At 33.9% G+C, this 23,407-nt stretch overlaps 1 protein-coding gene across 5 annotated transcripts in view; it reads left to right on the top strand.

The window, feature by feature from the left end:
* Window positions 1-23,407, top strand: part of TSC22D1 (TSC22 domain family member 1) — a 129,836-nt gene that overhangs the window by 23,689 nt on the left and 82,740 nt on the right. Inside the window, exons 3-4 of one of the 5 annotated variants that reach the window (XR_009005866.1) lie at window positions 9,090-9,260; window positions 10,154-11,852. The exons of 2 other annotated variants lie outside the window; for them this stretch is intronic. Coding sequence is in view for 2 of the 3 variants with exons in the window: in XM_057532578.1 (XP_057388561.1) it covers window positions 9,103-9,253 (151 nt within the window). In the remaining variant the exon portion in view is untranslated. Of the gene's footprint in view, window positions 1-9,089; window positions 9,261-10,106; window positions 11,853-23,407 lie in introns of those variants that run through there. 2 more of the 5 variants (XM_057532578.1, XM_057532579.1) reach the window with 2 other exon arrangements.

Genomic DNA, 23,407 nt, shown 5'->3' with positions numbered 1-23,407 from the left:
CTCTTTTGAACATATAGCACCTATTAATGTCCTGTAGACCCAGTGTTTTTTGGAATACACTTCGGGAAATATTGATCTGCTTCATTTTATACGTGAGAAATATTCTGGGTCGTATAGCTAAGTGATGGCAGGCCTCAACTGGATCCCATCTCTACATTTATTATTCTACGTGAACAGTTCTTTTTCTGCTATACCACCCTATTTTCTGTAAGTATTTGATTTATATTAGAAATAAAAATATAATTGCTGTCATGTGAAAGTATATACCATCTGGCAGAAGTTTAAGAACATATTTTGAGAAGTATAGCACTGACATATTTGCAGCCTCATTTAATTGGCCCTGTCATTGTGAATGGTTTGCAGATCTTAGGGATGGCCTTCATATGAGTTTAGTATATTCCTGGGGGAAATCTAGTTAACTCCACAAACATTCAAAGATAGGGAAGCTAATCAGAATTTGTTCTACGCTTTGATTAGTAAAATATAGAAATTTTACTAACTTTATTTTTCTTATGCTTAGGGTTAAAGCTTGACATTGCTAACAAAGTAAAGGAGCCAATTAAACATTCTCATCTCCCATTTATCCATTTCCTATGTTACACTTATTTGAGCAATGGAATAAGAAAGGAGTACCGAAAGGGATGTCAAATTCTGAGAAAAATTGAAGTCTTCTGGGGACTAAAAGGATTTATCAAAGGGGTGAAAAGAATGGATATTGGAGATGTTCCTGAAGATGTATTAGTAGATTAAGGTATTTTTGGCTCTTTTGGGAATGTCTTTGAAGATAGACCACCATAAAACTGCAGGAAGTCAGAACTTTTAAAGTGTTAATACTAGCTGCATTCGGCAGTATCAGAGATTTGATTCAAGTTTTGAAGGAAGAACGGAAAAAGGTTTTTTTCCTACTCAGAAATACTATAATCTGGTGTTCTGAGTAAAATTTAAAGGAGTGCCTTATTAAAACATGTGAAGGAATATACATGAATTTCATTTCTTCGAGGAGGTATGTCCACATTTGTCGTTTTCTCACTTGCTAAATTGAAAACTTGAGTTCTGGTAGTAGTGGCAGTTTCGAGGCCTTAACCCAAGATCTGTGATGGCTTTTGCAAAGTTGTGTTGATAGCCCATACGATGTTAACTAAACTTCATATATCTGTTTTATATCAAATCATATTTCTTAAATTGTTGATTGTTGATGGTGGTGATATTCTTTTCCCTTCGTACCTTTTCACCATTTTCTTTTTGGCAGTACTTTCCTTTTCAAGACCTGGATGTGACTGTAAAATCTTATTTACAAAATGTTTGGAAAGTAGAATCGGCTGTTAAAGCTGTGAATGGTTGGTAAAATGCCAGGGTTAAAGGTTTTTTTCCAGGATTTAAGTTTAGTATAGCATATCAGGTTAGGCATTTTTTATTTTTCTGGTTTGTAGTTTCATTACTGTGTAGATATTAACTACCTGATGAGTATTTGACAAACACAGGCTTTCTTAATTTCTGATGGTTTACTGACATGGGCCCTGAAGTTCAGGATGCCCTCTCTCTAAGACTTATGGATGTGTTGGCCTTATGACTTTTTTTTTGTCACTGCAAGCTCAATGGCCAGACAAGTTATATAAATTAGAATAGGGTAGATTAAAGGTGTTATTTGTAATTAGATATTTGTCCTGTCTTTTCAAAGGCCTACCCCATTTTATTGATAAAGAATTTGAAAGCATCCTGTTCTTGTATAAAGTGTTGAGTGCTTCTGATATCATACTTACATTGAGATGAGTGTATTTATATTGATTTTTATTAGACTCAGGTTGGGACGAGGAAGGGAAGGACCTTCCTTTGATTTTGTCTTTATGTACAGAAGAATTTGAGTAGATATACTGAAAGCTATCTGTAAATAATTTTTAAAATATATTAAAATTTAGGACAACTACAGCGTCCATACAGAGTATTATATACTCTGTAACAAACTAAAGACTGTTCTCTGGGTAGCAGAATTGAGCTCTGAATTAGTAGAGAATAAAATCCAATTTGTTATTGCTAGATCATTATTCTAATCATGCTCATAACAGAAATGATGACTTAAATTATATAATTTTATATAATTTTTAAAGTACATTAAGATAATTGAACTCATTAAACTCTTTGAGATTTTTATACATTTAAGAGAGTATCCTATATATTTATTTGTTAGGCAGGTCAATAGATATGTGTGACATATAAACTAGAAATTAAAATTCTGCATTTTGCTTTTTTGTAGATACTTTAAAGATGAGAGGAAAAAAATAAAGATGAGAGGAATTTTGGATTACCTTTTCAACAAAGTTTTAGATACAGGTCTTTCAGTTTCCATAGAAACATCTGTTGTTCCCAGATATTTATGTTGCTGATATTGAGTTTTGCTATATTTTATTTCTAACTCTTATTGCCTTGTCAAACTTTCCTGGGTTGATAGAAATGGCAAAGCAAATAACTGTCAACTGATCTATGTTTAAATGAAATAGAAGGAGAGAATTTTAGAATTCTACTTAAAACATTTATTCTAGCACTTTATCATATACTAAGTATTTTGAAAGAAAATAATTGTTAATCAAAATAATATGATTTGGAAATGTATAAAATTAGTGAAAACTCAGGATCTTGGAGACAAACTGGTTTTCAGTTTCCTGCTCTACAGCCTACTAGGTGTGTGATCTTAGCCGAGTTACTTTACTACTTTGTGCCTTAGTTTCCTTATCAGTAAAATTGTGATGATTGTACTGTATATGTCATTGAGTTATTGTGAGGATCGAATGAGGCAATATATATATATATATAATGCATAATATATTGCCGTATACTAAGCTCTCAATAAATGTTAACAAAATAAAACGAAAGTTTATGAATATTGTAACTGATTTTATAAGTGAAGGTATGTTATTTGGGAGTTTTATAATTTGATTTTTAGCAAAAAAAATGTTAGAGGGATATTTATGGTGCTATACATTGTTTCTTATGGAAGTTTTTAAAGAAAATGAACAGAAATTTTTATTCCTTCCATTTTTATTATGCAGGAATAAAAATTCATACATGGTAATTTATTTTTATTTTTTTATTGGAGTATAGTTGCTTTACAATGTTGTGTTAGTTTCTGCTGTACAGCAAAGTAAATCAGCTATATGTACACATGTATCCCCTCCCTGTTGGACCCCCGACCCCTCCCACCCCTGCCAATCCCCCCCATCTAGGTCACCACAGAGCATCTAGCTGAGCTCCCTGTGCTATACAACAGGTTCCCACCAGCTAACTATTTTACACATAGTAGTGTGTATACATACATGGTAATTTAAATTTGAAGACTTCTGGTTTTTTAGCCACTTACTCTATTATATGTTTGCTTTAGTCTAAAGTTAATTTCCACGCTAGTTTACATAAACATAATTCAGTTTTTCTGTTTGTAGGAGAGAAGATATTTTTTGATCTCATACTTTTCTTCTGAATCAAAGTTCTCCGTATAGAGAACTATTTATCAAAGAAATTAAAAAGCATAAGCAAGACTGTCACCATCTGATTACTTTTCTGATATTAGTACAGAACATAATGCTGTCTGTCATTTCCACTAGAATTAGTTTTTAAAGAAAGATCGGAGTGAACTTTCTATCAATAAAAATTGTAGATTTATATTTCTTCTCAATGAACATTCCATAGGTACGTCACATTATTCAGAACCTTTTGTTTTATATTTTTAACTTTATTTAAAAATAAATTTAGACTTAACAAAAAGTTGCAAAAGTAGTACAGAGTTCCCATATACCTTCACCCAGCTTTTCCTAATATTCATAGAACAAATATAGAAATCAGGAATTAACATTAATACTAACCAACCTGTAAGCTTATTTGCGTTTTGACCATTGTCCATTAAATCATCTTTTTTTGGTCCAGGATCCTATCTGGAATTTAACAGTGTACTTAATTGTCATGTCTCTTTAGCCTCCTTCAATCTGGGCTAGTTCTTCATACTCTTTGCCTTTTGTAACCTTGACAATTTTGAAGAGTACTAGCTAGTTTGAATGTTACTTAACTTGTGTGTCTGATGTTCTCTCATGGTTAGATTGAGAATTATATATTTTTGGAAAAGATTCCACTGAAGTGATGTTATGTCTGTATCAGTGCATTATATCAGGAGTTAACATGATAACCGATTTGTCCATTACTGGTGGCGATAAAAGATAATTTGGTTAAGGAGGTGACTGCCAGGTTTCTACACTGTTGATTTACTCTTTTTCCCTTTGTAAATAATAAGTGTCTTTGGGGAGATATTTTAAGACTATGTAAATACTGTTTCTCAAAATACTTCCATTAATTTTAACATAAAATTATGTTCACTAAGGTTTTCTTTGTTTCAAAGAATGGAGCCTTTTTCATTCAAAGGAGACAGTGGTCAGTTTAAATGTTTCTGTGTTTAGTCATCTTGACCCTGAAGTTGCCTTTTTAAAGGCAACTTGATTCTGAATTTTTTTTTATAGTCGATATATATTTTTATGATTGCCTTTTATATTTTATTCTATAGAGCATTAACTACTCTAAAAATGTATTGTGCATTTTCTTTTTTTTACCTGTTTTACTTCCTCATCTTATAGTCAGTGGAACATGAGGGCACAATTGGATTAGCTATTTTTTTCTTTTCTATCTTTTAACAAACACTTGACATTTAAACCTAGTGGAGTAACTTGAATCCCAATAACATTCCGGGATAGTATCTTTTCCAAAAGGATGAAGAGAAAATATATTGGTAAATCTTGGAATTTGGTTAGGTATTTCTTAAAACAATCTAATAGGGTTTTTCACTTTCATTACAACTTTCTTCTCTGTTAGGTAATTGCTTTCCATGTTGTGCATTCCTTAAAGTTCCAGGCTTTCTTCCTTATTTTAGTGTTTATAAGATGTATCCCGTTTGACAATATATACAAGGTTGTGGTTTAGATAGAACCTTTTCCTCCAGAGTCAATACAATACTGTGGCTAACTAATTCTAAGCAAGCTGGGCTTTGTTTGTCTGTCTGCTTCTTGACAAGATCTCTCACTTTTTAAAATTGAAAAATTGAAATTGGATGTTCTGGCAATATCCGTTTTTTTTTTTTTTTTTTTTTTTTTTACTAATTTTAGGTCTGGAAAAGAACATTAGAAAATCTATAATGGGTGTTGTAATTTAGCTAAAATTTGTGTCACCTCAGGATAATACCTTTGACGTTTCTGCTGATCATACTTAGAAATTAATCCTAGAAGCTGATGACCCCCAAAAGAGAATCCATGAAACTAATACACTTTCAATAGTTTTTATTTCCCTTAGGATAAGAAAGTTTAACTTTAGGTACCAGCCACTTGACAAAATTCTGCTTACTTTTTGTTTTTTGACCAGTAGACTTCGTTCATTTGTAAAACGTTTACTGAATTTATTTAATTCAGTGTGTAGTTTAGGGGCTGGAGATGCAAAGACTCACTGCTTCTCTTAAGGATGTTCTTTCATTTTCTTCTTAATGCCAGCTGGGGCTGATCTGGACACTTGGAGGGATTTGTGGGAAATTCTTATTCTTTTTAGAAGTGCGTTACAACTAGTAACAGTGAATGATAAAAGATGAATAAAAGAAAGATACTACTGTGTCCTGCTCCCAGTTTGGAGTAGTAGAATGTTTTGTTTTATAAATAATCTGTAAATCTATAATTTAGTAATTTCGACTTCAGATTGGTCTTCTATAACACAAGTGAATAGAAATCATAGTCTTTGTAGAAGTGTGTTACCTTCTGTTTCATTGCTTAAAAATGATCAGGTGTAGCTTTCCCTCTTTCACTGATATTAGAAACGCTTAAAAGTAATAAACAGTATATGCTCATTTAGTAATTTAGTATTGAGAACAAATATCGCAAATAGTCTAGTTTGTACATTTCGGGAGAATTTCTCAGAGTGGTATTTATATATAAAATACTTAGATTGTTTCTGATTTGAATGTGACTTGATTTTCAGTCAGAATCTTTAAACTTTTAAGTATTAATGGAAAATATTAAAATCGTAGATGAATAGACCTTCTAACACCTTGTTTGAGTTCCTTTGTGGCATTTCAGCATTGCTGATTTTATTAGCTTTGGTTTGGAATTTCTTCTTTAGTGGTTGAAATGCAGCCCTGCCGTGGAGTAATTTCTTTTTTCCTTCTTGAAACATCACATAGAAGAATGCTGTATACTGAAACAGAATTAGGATAGGTCCTACTATGTCATTCTTGTGAGCCTCCATCAGTAGTAGTCTTGCAAAGACTGTCCTTTCTTGTTTGAATAATGATCTCATTTTGAAAGTACCTTTACATTTTTCTACATAAGTGATATGATACACTATCTATCTAATCCACAGTCTTCATAGATTATTAACTCCTGAAGCAAGAGAGATGCAGCTCTCCTCAATGATTCAAAATAATTTCTATTTAGGGAAATTTGTTTAATTTTTTTTTGAGTAAGAATATGTTGAATCCACAAGTTTTGGCATACTTCAGGCAAAACAAAGAAGTTATATCCTGAAAGTAATCTGACTTGGGAGAAGTTTATAAGTGGATCTATTATTTCTCCAGCCAACTCTCATATTTAACTTACCCTATAACCTAACCTAAGGACATTTTTTTTTTTTTTAAATCTAAGTTTGTTGCATTTTTAATTTATATACTCTGTGGGGTCTGGTAAATAAATCAAGGGTTTGGAGCTCCTACTGAAGGAGAAATTGTAAACTTAGACCATTATTAATCTGAGCAAGATACGATTTCTTGGGAGTTGTTTTTCATTTTCAAAGTGAAGTGGGCTTCTGAACTTAAATTACCAAGTAATTCTGTTCCATAATGGAATGCTCCCCTTTTGCCTGTATTTTCAATCAGATATATTGTTACTAATTAGTATTTAAGAAATGAAGGAAAACTGGGAAATTTGGAAAATCATATCTTGTTTATAGTTTCTGAATATATTTTAAACTGTATCTTAATCAAAGTAGTTAAGTTTTACTTAGATCTCGTTCATTTGGGAGTCTTTAATAATTTTCACGGTTTATATTGAAATATTATTAGATATGAAAAAGAATGATTTGTCAAGGAAATTGATTAGAAAAGGCTGGAGGATGATTGTTTAATAATTTTAAAAGCACTTTTGTAGCACCTGTTTCCACTGTATAGGTCCAATGAAAATAAATAAAATAGCTCTGATGTATCAATTTTTAGCTCTTTCTCATCTGTTAAAAAGCCACCTCTTAAGAACTCCAGCTGTGGAATACTTTGCTATTCTATTTGTGATTTTTGGACCCTTGCAAATACCTAGTTAGATTGTGTTTCTTGAGATATTCAGTATTCAGATCTTTTTCTTTTTTGTGCTCCTTTCCTCTTGTCATCCCTCATGTTCCTCCTCAATGTGATTATACTGTAGAATACTGTATAAAGACTTCAGGATTTAAAATCTATTGGAAACTTATAATGGAAAATAGCTGCCACATAGGCTCATAACTTTTGTAGTTATTTATTTGATACCTCATGTTAGATGGCAGTTTCGCCCCCTTGACTTCTTTAGATTTGTTTTTTCATTGCTTTCTTTAAATTCTTGAAATTACAGATTTGATGGTTAAATTTGTAGGTTTTCTTTTCTTAGTCCAAACTGTTTACATTTTTCACTTGTAGAGACTTGAATATATTCCTGAAGTACAGAAGGGTTATTAGCTCATTCCTTCATCTTCAGGCTTTAAAAAAAACATTTAGTCTAACTGTTGTTAGGTAATGGAATAACCATTCCTTTTCAGCTGCTGGCATATTTCCAAACTGGCTGGCAGAGCCAGGAGGAAATGAAGGCATTAAAAACTAACTTTGGTTGGTTGCCACCTTCTTAGTGCTGAGACTATAACCTTTGTTGGTTGATTGATAGAGAACAAGAGAGCACAATCCTCGTTCCACTAACAGGTAAGGAACCCTTGTGATGACGAGTTGGTGTGAGAGAGCGATTATTTGATAGCATTTTTTCTTAATTTATCCCAAAATATAACGTCCCTGAAGTCGGATAGTGTGACTGCCTACGTCCCATCCAGCAGGAATATGCAGCACCTTTCTGTTTAGAGTAAGATCTGAAATTTAATAGGCATGTATCACTCTGTACCACAAAGTATAATTGATCTGTTTTCTACTGTTAAAATTTATCCTGCAGTCCCTATAACTTTAAATACCTATCTGTCTATCTTGTTCTCCTTTCAGCTTTTCCTTGCTCAGATGCTATGTCCTTTGAACTTCCTTCTCTTAGTTACCTAATTGCTATAATAAAGTAAACTATTTTCCAGTATCTTTATCATCATCTATTATTTGGGTATATCTTACTGCTTTAATTTCTGCATTGTAGCCATTAATGATTATTTCCTGGTCCTTCTTGACCCAAAACCAAATGATCATACGTTTGTAAAAGATTTTTAGTCTGTATTGCCTGTATCCACAATTCTGCCCTCCCGCTTTTAAATATGAGTGCTTGAAGAATAAATCTTTTTCAGTGACAGTAGTCATAGCTTGATAAAATTCAGGTTTAGTTTTATATTGCTATAATATGGGACTGTAGTCTGATTAATTCTTTAAATTACTGAAAACTTAAAAACTGAGAACAAATTCAGCTTCTTAGACAATTCCCAAGGTTTATTGGTATTCCTGTTACTATGCTTGATTATTCTGTTTCTACTTTTCAATCCGTCTTCTTCTCTTTGACAGAAGAATTAATTGGGACTTCTTTGATATATCTGAGGTCGAGTGCCTTTCCCTGTCCCTTTAAAACAACTGATCTTGTTTTCCAGTCCTAATTTATCATTTTTTGATTTGGTCTTCCACTTGAAGTTGAGTGGTTTGTCACAGAACGTGTTACGGCTTAGACCAGGATAGGTCCCTTCTTAATAGTTACTGAGGAATGAATCATTTGTGGTGACAGACTTCTAAAATTCAAATTAAGAAGGCACTAAGGAAAGTATGCCCAAAGGTAGCTCCTTTTTATCCTGAGGATAAGTCATTACAAGCTCAAATGACCAGAGAATGTAATTTCTTAATAAGAATTTTTTCTTAAATCTATATTCAGCTCTCTATTTCAGTGCTTCTCTCCTACCAGAGGTGCAAGGAGTGATCCTAGAACCACAGATACAGCCAAGACCACGGAGAGCTTTTGACGTCAGGGGTCCACTTTCTCCACTGAACCCTTGGAGGCAGAATATCCAGCTTCTGGAGAGAGTTGGGAAAGGATAATAAACAAGTGGGTGCTTTCCATTATTTACTTGGGTTTATTTATAGATTGGAGTGTCCTTCCATTGCCCATTTAATTCTACTGTTAAACTCCTTGGTTTCATATAAGAACCAAGTGGGGCTGCAATCTGTTTGTTTTTCTAAGAATGCTAACTAGTGCCCGTGCAGAAAAGAGACCTAAAATTTATTTTAATTTTCTCTCCAGATAATTAAAGCAGTGGGTGATTTGGGGGCACTTGATTTGGTGAATGCCTGTGTAGTCCACAGGAATTTTTAAAAGGAAATATTTGCCCATTTTAGCCTTTACTGGTATTAGTGTACTTCTAAGTGCTCTTTTATATTCCAGTATTTAAGAAGTTTCTTTATTTCGTCTTTGGGCAAGCTGGGCATCTGAATTCTCCTAATTTACACAGTCTGATGTCCAGGTGTTATACTACCCTGTTAGTGAGAACTTTTTGCTCTTTTTCCTATCTCGAACTTTAGGACTTCAAATTAAGTAGATCTTTAAACAAGATGCAATGATAGTACCATTATGGTTTTACTGTCAAGTCTGGGCTTCATTCTTTAATAAGATAAATATTAATGAGAATGAGTTTCAGGATATAACATCCCTGAAAGCTATGTTAAATATACTCACAAGTAGTTTTCCAGTCCGTAGGAATAATGTTATGTGTGGCAAAAGAGCCTTGTCCTAGATTTTCCCCATGGCATTAAGATGGCTTTCTCTTAGTTTCTTTGATGCCAAGGGTAGGATTTGATTCCAGGAAGTTCTTATCACCTACAGTGGGTAGAATGTGAAGTTGGTGCTTTTGGCAGGTTTTCATTTCTCCTTGGTGGATCCCTTCTGTGACTCCAGGTATCTTGATAATGGGAGACCGGTTTATTTGTTCTCTAATTGCCCAGATTTCTTTCAACTGGTAAACATCATACTTCAGCAAAAGGAACTCTTCTAGCAGAGCCTTCATGGATGATATCTGTCACACATGCAGCAGCTGCAGTTTGGAAGGCAGTGGTGAACGGAGCCATGCATTATATCTAGAAGACACAAGGATGAGAGAGCCACCTGATCTTGTCATTGATAAACTTTAAGATTTACTCTGGTGTACTCTTGGTCTGGAAACGGAAAGGCTCAAATAATGACGTAATTTTTTCAGATTGGAATTTTACATGGCCATGAAAATATTCCTTTTTATTCAGAAGACTGAAATAGAGGAAGCATGAGAGACACCTTTCTTTAAAAAGCAGCTCTCTGTATCTGTTTCACTTAAAAGATTTGTGGGATTGAAAATCACCTTAATGAAGCAGGCAAACTTTTTTTTAGTAGTCTGGGAGATCCAAAAAACATAATGAAACTGTCTTTTGTTGCCTGACACTGAAAGGAACTAGGAAATATAAAGGGTGAACTTCTTAATTATTCCCAAATTACTTTTAATATTAGGATGCACTTTTTTAACTTTTTCTAGTCTTGAGCCTTATTCTTATTTGTCAAGTCAACAAAGATTCCAGTATAGGAGTAGAGACGTCTTTGAGTTCAGTCTTCTAAAGTAGTAAATACCTGTTAAACTAGAGGTATCGTTCTGCATTGCAGGCATTCTAAAGTTGAATGATACTGAAAAAAAGAGGTATTTTATAGAGCAAAAGCAATTGGTAGTAGTAGGATAAGCCTCTGTGTGTGAATAAGTGTTGCAAGATAGTTATCCATACTGTCGATAAATTGATGGCAGTAGTGATCAAAATGTTTTATTTCTCTTTTTGGTATCTATTTAACTGGTCAGTCAAAAGCTGTTAAAGAAGTTTTTAAAAGTTATGCAATGCTGCCAGTTTGTTTTATTTGGTATAAATTTTAAGAATAGAAATTCTGGAGATAATAATATGGAAGCATCTAAATGTCTTAGGAATCTTAAAGGTTTTGGAAACCACATTTGCTGGATTATAACCTGGCCTTTAGTCTTTCTCGGCTATTTGTGAGACCTGTTTTCCCCTCATTTATTATAAATAAACTTTTGTATGTACAGTACTTAAAAGTAAGTTTAAAAGATCAATTTGAGCTAAAATTTCCCTAGAGAGCTCTGAATTCCCATAAACAATTACAGCTTTTTACTCTTGATTTGTTTTTGTTAAAAGTTAATAAGATAGTTGTTACAAACACATATAAATTAAAAAACAACTACTCACTCAACATTTTAGAAAGAACTCAGGGAACTGAAAGTGAGATTTGCTTGGAAATTTAGTTGAACTCTTTGAACCACAATACAAACGAGTTTATGGCCTGTGAGGTTGTTAGCCTTTTGTTTCAGTTTTGAAGAAGTGATTTAAACTCTTAATCCCATTAATCTCATGCTTTGATTAAATTTTAGCTTTGTTCCTTAAAGTGTGCAAAAGAAATGTAAGTGCATTTCTATTCATCTCATGCCACTAAAAGCTATTTAAAAGTGAAACTTTATGTATATTAATGTGAACTGATGTGTTTAAACTTTTATTTTGATACATTTTCCTTTCAGATTTTTAAATATTTCGTGTCACAATATGCAATCCTATATTTTTCAGTGTTTATTTTATGGATATTACTATAAGCTAATTTTTTTCTAGAATGACTAATTGTGTAATATTTGTATTATGTGATCATTTGAAAAACTAATAAATATTTTCTCCATAAAAAAAATGCACTTACTGATAAATGGCTTATTTTTCTTTCAGGAGTAGAAAATGGAAACTACAACAGTATTTTTAAGTGTATTTTAATTTTATGTATCTTCCTCTAAGTATTTCTGAATATATATCCTATCCTTGTATATGTTAAACTTTTTAGAGAAAAAAAATTATTTTAAACTGTTGAATTAAAATGATTCTCATTGGGTCACCCAGTGCCAAATGTAGGAAATAGGTGATCTATTTAGTCTATTTTTGCATTTTCCTGATTAGCTTCATCTTAGCTTTGTTTCCAGAATTGGATTTTTTTAGATGCCGTTTTTGTATGCCAATTTTGCAAACCATTAAAACTCGAGTTAATATCATAAATATCAGGAGTAATATGGTCAAATCTTTTAAAGTGAGATTTTGATAAACAAAGACCCTTACAAAATAGCATACAAAAGACAGTTCCTCTATTCAGAAAAAGAATATTTGAAAGTAACGGCTGATTGGAGAACTACCCAATTTGTGGGTGCTGTTAATAGGAGAAGAAAATGTTTTATATTTTAGTGTTCTCCTTGAACAAATAATTGTAGAAGGGGAAATCTTAGAGTCTCTTGCTTTTAACCTTATCAAAACAACATGGAAAAGGATAAAATTGGGTTTTAATGATTCTTGTCTTGATATCTACATAAACTTAATCAAAGCCACTGGAACAATTTAGCTTTCCTATGCAGAGTCTGCTAGAGGCAAGAGGAGATTTCCCTTTTGATTTGAAGAAAACTCATAAGAAGTGGATTCCTAAAATTAAAAATGAACATTATGATAGGGTCCTAGGCAAGAAATAAAGTTTGATTAATGACAATTTGTGGATTAAAATGAAAGAATTTGGCTCCCTGAAGAAATTGTACTCTGAAAAATGAGAATTATAAAAGGAAATTATGATTTAGAATAGCTACTGTATTTGGGGTGGGGGCGGGAGAGGAGCTAAAATTCTTGGCTTTATTAGTCTGGTAAGTTTGGGAAAGATGAGTAAAGATTCTGTGGATAAAATTTTTTTTTTAGAGTTAAAGCTATTAAAAGGTTTACAGACATAATGTATTTCTATGGAAGATGGAAGGCTGTATTTTCCTTGAATACAAAAAAATTTATAAGCCATAACTATATGTGTATAGAAGGGTAGGGTTGGGGGGTTAAATAAAAATCTTGCACTGGAAATTTCAAACATATTGTAAAAATAATGGTGAAATGAGAGTTTTAAATAATTTTCATTACATGGACTTTTCCCTACACTGTCAATAGCTTCAAAATAAAAACATTACAGAATGTTGAACATGGCTTTATCTCCGAGGTGTAAGAATGTAGGCTTATTGTTTCACCATGATTCATGGGATTAGCTATAGGAAAAAGTTTTGTTTTGTTCCTTAGTGAGGAAACAGTTTTTTAACATAGCTTCTGTTTTAAAAAAGGTAAATGTCACATAAGCAGTGTGACTGCAAAGTACTGACCTTGTAGCTTATTGTAAATAAGTGCACAGATCTTACTGTATTTTGCTGTATTGAAACAATTGAGCAAAACGTCAGTGCCTAGATGTCCTAAGCGATTTCTTGATTTTTAAAAATTCAGGTATTTTTATTTCCCATTTAAAAAAATTCACATTAACGTAGTCCTGAAATGTGAAAGATTTGTGTTTCCAAAATAAGCACATAGGTGCTCTTTAAAGTTTTTTCCCACTAAATGTACATCTAAAGTAATTAGATCACTGCAGTAAAAAAACGTTAGGGAACTTTGAAGGGTGCATCGGAGTTTTCAGGAATTACGATCAAAGGGATCTCTACTCAAGAGGTAAGGTATGGCATAGGTAGAAAAATGTTCAAAATGTGTTCAGTGCAATGTCTGATGATAAAGTAAACTACAACAGATATCCTTTGATTTTCAGACAGATGTAGAATTAGGAAAATAATTTTTCTTAAAAATCTCTCCCAGAGAAGAGCAATGGATAAACCACTAATTTGTTTTTGTATGACTTTGGAGTGCATTTAGAAACAAATATCTTCAGACATTGAACCCTTTTGGTACCTGGCCTGAATATATTCCATTGGCATCTCCTTCCCTTGCTCTCTTAATGTTTATGATCCATATTTAATTTAGTATTTCTTAAGCCCTGAGAACTGTTAAAATATTGTACTTTGAATGGAAAGTTGAGTACAGATTCTTTGAGGTTATTGCCTGGCTTCATGTTTGCTGTGTATGCCTGTTTTTGTTAAATGAAACCTAGAATTTAGAAAACAGTAGCTGTACTGAGTAATTTTAACTTCGGTTTGAGAAATTTGAGTTTTATAAACATTCACTTACACTGTAACTCGGGAATCTGTTATATTAAGGATTAAGATATAATATTGTTGGCTAGTATATAAAATTGTTCAAAGTTATACTGTTATTCTGTAAGGTATATTAAGTAGGTTCAAAGAATCAAGTGTTAGCATAATATGTAGTATATCTAGAAACAAAGGAAAATGCAGTATTCAGTACAGGTGAGCTAGAAAAATGATTTAGAATTCTTTCTCTAGAATTACATTACTAGTATAATTTACTCAATAGATGGCAATATAGAAAACACAGTAACCTTCCATCCTATCTTTTTGATTCTTTTTATAAGGACATCAGCTCGTGGACATTTGGCTTTGATTTAAAACAGTTTGCTGTCTAGTCTGCATTTGCCTTTATGCAGAGCAAATGATCATATTGCTAGTGACAGCACTCACTACGTCAGTGAGGTAGCTGATTCCATGTTCAGGGATGCTCTGATGGTAAGAAGCTGACCCAGAATATGCTTCCATGTCATTTTTTATTTGAAAATTACCTTAGAAATTAACTAGGTTAGCATACTTATCTGTAAAATAAAATATGTAAAATTTTACATGCAAGATAATTGATATCTGGGAACAATACATGTATTTCTAATATCACATAGTTTATTACAGGTCTGCTGTAGGATTCAAGTCTCTTGACTCCAGGCTCAGAGATTTATACTTAACTGTACTTTATTGCCTCATCATGTTAGTCCTAGTTCTGGACAACATAGAGCGAGTCTGATGCCCTTCAAATATGATAGCCTTCAGGTATCTTAAGATGGCTGTTATACTCCATCAATTCCAAGCGCAAGTTTCTCCCCCCCTTACAGATTGAGCACACCTCCATTTTTTTTTTTTTTTGCTCTTATTCATGTAGCATGGTTTTGAAATCCTTAAGAGTTTTGTAGCTCTCTGAACATGCTTCAGTTTATTATTCTTCTTAATGTGTGACACTGAACCAACACAGTACACGCTCAGCCTGTGTTTAGCCCTGTGACTCATACCATTTTGTTTACGTATTTAGCCAGTCAGGTGCTTAATTTTACGAGATGCTCTTGGACAAAAGAGTTACAAAGTGATATGCAAAAAATTTTGTTTCAAAAAATTAGGCCAGTACAGACTAATGTGCACAGTTCAGAGGAAAAGAAAAAAATTGGCTCAAGGTAATAGCTAAGACCTTGAGAAAGCAATCAAAAAAGTACCATCTTCATTTCAATTATTGCTTAATTCTGACTCACATAACTATAAATTCCATATTAAATGGCTTGTGTAATGTAAAATGTTATTTTTCAGGTTGTCCTTAGTAATTTAAGAGGAGCCAGGCCCTTTGGAGCTAAACTGTTGACATGGCACTGGCATTGAGAAGAAAATGAACTTGTGTTTAGTAGCATAATTGAAACTAGAAAGGAAAGTCAGTGCTTCAGTGGAGAAGTTTGAGGTACACCCCAAACAGCTGAAGATGGTGGAGAAGTGGCCCTGGAAGTCTGAGAGTGTGACCAAAAGTCTAATGAAAGCACAGTCTTATGTTGCTTCTTGAAATATAGTGTGAATACTGTCGCAACGTTGTTTTGGTATAACAGTGTTTTAAGTTACCAGTTATATAGCTTTTTTCCCCCAGATTTTAAATTGAGCTCCAGGAAGACACAAGGTGTTTATTTAATGGTTGCATGTACCTTTAGGGTATGTGTACCTTTGTTTGGGAAATACTGGTTTGAGACAGGTTGTGTTCTACCTTACCTGAGTTAGAATTTGGGGACAAATGAGGGAGAAAGAAAAGAGCAACCATTTACATGCCTACTCTGTGCAGCTTTTGCTAGGTGCTTTACATATATTTATCTAATTAGATCCGGTTGACCTATGAGAAAGGTAATTTTTTATTTTACACACAAAGATGCTGAAACTCAGAGGTTACAGCGCCTGCCCAAGGACACATAATCAAGCAACAAAAATGGCATTTAAAAGATGATTTGTCAAAATCTAAAGAATTCTATCACACCATTGATTGTCAAATATCTTTGCCAAAAAGAATGCACATTCTCAGGAAAATTTCACATAGAACCTCGGTGTTTAAAGTAGATAAAAGGGATTTTTGATTTAGTATGCATTTTTTGAGAGTAGTTTTAGTTTTACAGAAAAATCGACCAGAAAGTACAGTCCTCCCCCTGCCCGCCCCCATTTATACAATTTTCCTTACCATAGTTTGCTCTATTGTTGATAACCTTGTGTGGTGTATTTTGTTACAATTAATGAACTAATACTGATGCATCATTATTAGTTGAAATCCATAGTTTACATTAGGGTTCACTCATGTCATACAGTTCTACAGGTTTTGCCATATACATAATGTCACGTATCATAATTATAGTGTCATACAGAATAGTTTCACCTGCCTGCAAATGGTGTTCCACCTATACTCATCTTTCCCTTCCCACCCCTCCCCATCTCTGGCAATCTGTAGTTTTGTTTTTAGCCTTCTCAGGCTGGGTTTCCTTCATTTAGTGATATACAATGTCTTTTTGTGACTTGATAACATATTTCTTTATATTACTGAATGGTATTCCATCATATAGATCTACCACAGTTTGTTTATCCATTCATCTTTTTTTTTTTTTTTTCCATTCATCTTTGGAGGACATCTTGATTGCTTCCAATTTTTGGCACTTATGAACAAAGTTGCTATATATAAACATTTATGTGTAGGTGTTTTGAGGACAGATTTCAACTCATTTGGAAAAATACCTGGTAGTGAAATTGCTGGATCTTACGGTAAAGCCTATGCTTAGCTTTGTAAGCAACTGCCCAGCTGTCTTCCAAAGTGGCTGGACTATTTTGCCTTCCCACCAGCAATGAACCAGAGTTCCTGTTGTCCTATCTGCTTGCAGGTGTATGGTGGTGTCAGTGTTTTGGATTGTAGTCCCACTGATAGGTGTATAGTCGCATCTTACTGTTTCATTTGTAATTCTCTAATGATACTATTTTCCATCTGTATATCCTCTTCAGTGAGGTGTCTTTTCAGATCTTTTGCCCATTTAAAAAATCAGTTTTCTTTTTGTTGAGTTTTAAAAGTTTTTTGAATGTTTTGGATATCAGTCCTATACCAGATAAGTGTTTTGCAAGTATTTTCTCCTAGTCTGTGGCTTGTCTTCATTCTCTTAACAGTGTCTCTTAGAGAGCAGAAGTTTTAAATTTTAATGAAGTCCACTTCATCAGTTTTTTTCTTTAATGGATTGTGCTTTTAGTGTTGTATCTAAGAACTCATTGTCAAGCCCATGGTGACCTAGATTTTCTCCTATGTTATCTTCAGGAAGTTTTACAGTTTTGAGTATTACCTTTAGGCCTGTGATCCATTGAGTTAACTTTTGTGAAAGGTGTAAGGCCAGTGTTCAGGAAAAGACTGTCCTTTTTCCTTTGAATTTTCTTTGCTCCTTTTTCAACGATCAGTTGACTATATTTATATGGATCTATTTCTGGGCTCTTTATTCCGTTCTATTGGTCTGTTCTTTTGCTGATACTACACTATGTTGAATTCTGTAGTTTTTTGGTATGTCTTAAAATTGGGTGTCAAACTTCTGACTTTGTTCTTCAGTATTGTGCCTACTATTCTAGGTCTTCTACCTTTTCATATAGACTTTAGAATCAATTTGTCCACAAATGACTTGCTGGGGTTTTTATTGGGATTGCACTGGATCTAAAGATCAAGTTGGGAAGAACCGACATCTAACCATATTTAGTCTTCCTATCTATGAACTTGCAGTTACTCTCCATTTATTTAGATCTTTTTGATTTTTCATCAGGATTTTGTGGTTTTTCCTCACAGTCTAGACACATTTTCTTAGATTTATACCTAAGTATTTTTTTTTTTTTGGTGCTGATACAAATGGTGTATTTTAAATTCCAGTTGTTCATTGCTGATATATAGAAAAACAATTGACTTTACCTGTATCTTGCAACCTTGCTATAGTTGCCTACTAATTGCAGGTATTTTTTCCTTGCTTTAGGGACTTTAAGTGTACACAGTCATGCCTTCTGGAAACAAAGACAGTTTTATGTTTTCCTTCTCAGTCTTTATACCTTTCACTTCCTTTGCTTATTGCATTGGCTAGGACTTGCCACAACAATGTTGAATAAGAATGGTGAGAAGGGACTTGTCTTGTTCATGATATTTGGTGGAAAGCATCTAGTTTCTCACCAATAGGTATGATGTTAGCTGTAGGTTTTTTGTAGATATTCTTTATCACATTAAGGAAGTTCTCTAGTTCTGGTTCCTCAAAGGTTTTTTGTTTGTGTGTTTTTTTTTAAAATCATGAATTGGTGTTGGCTTTTGTCAAATGCTTTTTCTGTATATATTGATATGATGATATTTTTTCTTTAGTTGTTAATGTTTCTAATTGATTTTTGAATACTAAATCAGCTTTATATATGTGGAATAAATGGAACTTGGCCATGGTGTATAATTCTTTTTTTCTTTTTTAATTAATTAATTAATTAAATTACTTTTTTGGCTGTGTTGGGTCTTTGTTGCTGCACGCAGGCTTTCTCTGGTTGTGGTGAGCAGGGGCTACTCTTCCTTGTGGTGTGTGGGCTTCTCATTGCGGTGGCTTCTCTTGTTGCGGAGCATGGGCTCTAGGCACACGGGCCTCAGTAGTTGTGGCACGTGAGCTCAGTAGTTGTGTCACCCGGGCTCTAGAGAGCAGGCTCAGTAGTTGTGGCACACGGGCTTAGTTGCTCTGCAGCATGTGGGATATTCCCAGCCCAGGGCTCGAACCCGTGTCCCCTGTATTGGCAGGCGGATTCTTAACCACTGCGCCACCAGGGAAGCCCGTGTATAATTCTTTTTACATATTATTGCATTCAATTTGTTGATATTTTGTCAAGGATTTTTGTATCAAGGTTAATGAGACACTGGTCTGTAATTTTCCTTTCTTGTAATGTCTTTGTCTGATTTTGATATTAGACTTGCCTCATAGAATGAGTAAGGAATTGTTCTCGTTTCTATTTTCTGAAAGAGATTGTAGACAATTGGTGTCATTTTATTCAACATTTGGTAGAATTCATCAGTGAAACCATCTGGGCTTTGTGCTTTCTGCTTGGGAAGGTTATTAATTGTTGATTCAACTTCTTTAATAGATACAAGCCTTTTCAGTTTGTTTCTTGTGTAAGTTTTGGTAGATTGTATCTTTTAAGGAATTGGTTCATTTCATCTAAGTTATCAAATTTGTGGAGATAGAGTTGTTCATAATACTCCTTACTATCCTTTTAATATCCATGGGATCAGTAGTAGTGGCTCCTCTTTCCTTTGTGATATTAGTGGTTTGTGTCTTCTTTCATTTTATTTGTTAGCCCAGTTAGAGATTTATCAATTTTATTGAGAAAATAACCAGACTTTGGTTTTGTTGATTTTTCTCTGTTTTACTGTTTTCAGTTTCATTGACTTCTCTAATTTTTATTTCTTTTCTTCTACTTGCCTTAGGTTTATGTCGCTCTTCTTTCTAAGCAGTGTTTTTGCTGTATCCCAGAATTTTGATAAATTCTTTTTTCATGTTCTTTTAGTTTGAAATATTTAAAAGTTTCTTTTGAGACTTTTGAAACCAATGTATTATTTAGAGGTGTTGTTTAATTTCTAACTATTTAGGGGTTTTTCATTTATCTGTAAATATTTGGTATCTTACTAATTTTAGTTTAATTCCCTTGTGTCTGAGAGTGTACTTTTAGTATGCATTCTATTCTTTTAAAATTTTGTGGTGTGTTTTATGGCCCTTAATCTTGGTGAATTCTCCATGTGAGCTTGAGAAGGTATATTCTGTTGTTGGATGAAGTAGTCTTTAGATGTCAGTTAGATCCAGTTGATTGATGGTGCTGTTCAGTTCAACTGTCTTTACTGATTTTCTGCCTGCTGGATCCGTCAGTTACTGGTGGAGCGGTGTTGAAGTCTTTTAAGTATAATAGTGGATTCATCAATTTCTCATTTGAGTTCTCTCTGTTTTTGGCTCACATACATTGATGCTCTGTTGTTAAGCAAACATATATTAAGGATTGTTGTGTCTTCATGGAGACTTGACTCCTTCATTGTTTTGTAATGCCCTTCTTTATCCCTGATAACTTTTCCTTGTTCTGAAGTCTGGTTTTCCTGAAATTAATGTGGTTATTCTAGCTTTCTTTTAATTAGTATTATCATGGTATCTTTCTTATCCCTTTACTTTTAATCTATCTGTATCTTTGTATTTAATGTGGGTTTTTTATAGACAACATAGTCAGGTCTTTTTTTTCTTTAATCCATTTGACAGCCTCTGTCTTTTAATTGGTATATTTCAACCATTTACATTTAAAGAAATATTGATATAGTTGGGTTTGTATCTATCTTGTTTGTAACTTTTCTATTCATTGGCTTTGTCCTTTTAAAATTTATTTTACCTTACACTCTATTTCTGTCTTCTTTGATATTAAGTATAATTCCAATTTAGTTTGAGTCCTAACATTTACACGTAGTGGTGCTTTGCTAGGTGCCTTCTAAAAGCATTTCACTACTTTAATTTGATTCATTTAATTCTCTTGAGCATCCACTTACCAAATTTCATGCATCTCTCAAGCATTGGAGATATTGAGATGCTTCTACCCCCATACCCCTCTTTTCAAAGGCTTTTTCCCATTGTTATCTAGAGCCTGGATCTGTCTTTTGTATCTTGTCAAGGATTTTGTGGCTTTAGTATTTTCTATGAGCAAATTTCCCTCTCTACTGGATCATTCCCATCACCATCTAATTATGCTGTCATATGTTATCTTAAGGAAAGGAAGCGGGACTTTCCTGGCAGTCCCGTGGTTAAGACTCTGCACTTGCAATGCAGGGGATGTGGGTTCGATCCCTGGTTGGGGAACTAAGATCCCGCATGCTGTGCGGTGTGGCCAAAAGAGGAAAAAAAAGAGAAAAAAAAAAAAAAAAGAAAAGGAAGCCACCTTGACCTTTTCTTCACCCTCTAACTTCTACTGCAGTCTCTACTCACATTTATTACCAAGAATTGTCTACTCATATTGTTACAATTTCTCAAATTTTATTTACTTCTCAGTCTATCCGGATGTAGCTTTTGCATCTCATACCACTGTGACTGCTCTTATCAAAGTTTCCCAGGTCCTCCCTGTTGCCAGATCCACTGGATGCTTACCTGTGCCTTGTGACCTCTTAGCAGAATTCAGTGTAGTTGAGCACTCCTACCTTCTGAAATGCCCTTCTCAGTCCTTGAGTTTTTCCTCTCACCTCTTCTTCCTTTACACTTAGATGATTTTATCCATTCCCATGGCTTAATACTTTTTCTTTTTTTAACTCCCCCAATTTTTATCCCCTGCCCAGCCACCTCCTCAAAGCTCCAGTCTTGATATCTCCACTTGGATATCAAGTGGATTAATTAAACTACTTAAATTAAAATTATAAAACATGTCCAACCTTGGACTATTTTTCTCTTCATCTCAGTGCAGAATCATTATGTGAAAAACCACGGAGTGGTCTCTTCCTCACCTCCCATATACAATCTATTTGTTTTTCGTTAGTCCAGTTGTTTGTTTTGGGACTTTTTTTTTTTTTTTTTAACCTTGTTACTATTGTTTACAGCACTTTTAGGTTTATAGAAAAATTGACCAGAAAGTACAGAGAGTTTCTATATTAATTCCCCTTCTCTTGTTTCCCTTGCTACCAGATATCTTGCATTAGTTTGGTACCTTTGTTGTAGTTAACCAGTTTTGATACATTAAAGTCCATAGTTTACATTTGGGTTCACTCTTTGTGTCAGCAGTTCTATGGGTTTTGCTAAATGTGTAATTTCATGTATCCACCATTAGGATATTTTATCACCACCTCAATCCCTGGCACCCACTGATGTTTTTACTGTCTCTCTAGTTTTGTCCGTCTCAGAATGTCATATAGTTGGAATCATACAGTATGTAGCCTTTTCTGCTGGTTTCTTTCACTTAGCAACATGCAGTTAAGGATTGTCCTTATCTTTTTGTGGCTTGATAGCACATTTCTTTTTATTACTGTATAGATCTGCCACAGTTTGTCCTTCACCTATTGAAGGACATCTTGGTTGCTTCCAATTTTTGGCACTTATGAGTAAAGAAAGCTACTGTAAACATTTGTGTGCAGGTGTTTTGAGGACGTAAGTTTTAAATGCATTTGGAAAAATACCTAATAGTGCAACTGCTGGATCTTAAACGGTAAGCCTATGCTTAGATTTTTAAGAAACCACCAAACTGTATTCCAAAGTGGCTGTCCCATTTTGCATTCCCACCAGCAGTAAATGAGAATTCCTGTTGTTCTACATCCTTGCCAGCGTTTGGTGTTGTCAGTGTTTTGAATTGTAGCCACTTTGATAGATGTGTGATGGTATCTCATTGTTTTAATTTGCAGTCCCCTAATGGCATGATATTGAGCATCTTTTCATATGCTTATTTTCCATCTCTATATCCTCTTCAGTGTTGAGATAAGGCCAGTGTTTAGATTGATATATCTTTTTCCCAATGTGGATGTTTATTTGTTCTAACACCGTTTTTTTGAAAAGACTGTCCTTTCACCTTTGAATTGCCTTTACTCCTTTTTCAAAGATCAGATCTACCTCCTAAATCTCTCTCAAACCTGTTCCAACTTCTCACCATTTCCGTCTACCAACTTCTGCTCCAGGCTATCATCATCCCTCGCCTGAACTATTGCAGTAGGCCTCGCTGGTCTCCTTGTTTTATCTCTTGACTTCTATGTTCTTCATAGAATAGGATTTATAATGATTTTAAAGTATAAATAAAATCGTAACTGTTTCCTGCTGAATACTCAGTGCTCTTCTTTGTAAAAACTATAAAATCCAAATTCTTTATCATGGCCTATGATCTCACCTCCAACTTTACCCTTACTCCTGCTCTCCAGCCAACCTTGGGTTTATTTCATTTAGTCTCTAAATTGTTTATCCCCTATCTTAGGGGATTCCCAGTGACTGGAATGCCCCTTCCTCTGCTTTTAGGTCTCAGCTTAAATGTTTCCTTTTCAGAGATGCCTCCCCTAGTCACTATAGCTAAACATCCAGTTCTGCATCGTGACCTCCATTCTCTGATATTGATTCCTTCCTAGTATTTTTCTCAATTTAAAAGCATATATTGTTGATCTATTTATTGCCTGACACTCTGAGACCAGGGATCA

This window comes from Balaenoptera acutorostrata, chromosome 18 (genome assembly GCF_949987535.1).
Source record: "Balaenoptera acutorostrata chromosome 18, mBalAcu1.1, whole genome shotgun sequence".
In the NCBI taxonomy this organism is placed as follows: domain Eukaryota; kingdom Metazoa; phylum Chordata; class Mammalia; order Artiodactyla; family Balaenopteridae; genus Balaenoptera; species Balaenoptera acutorostrata.
This window is presented reverse-complemented; position numbering and strand designations above follow the sequence as displayed.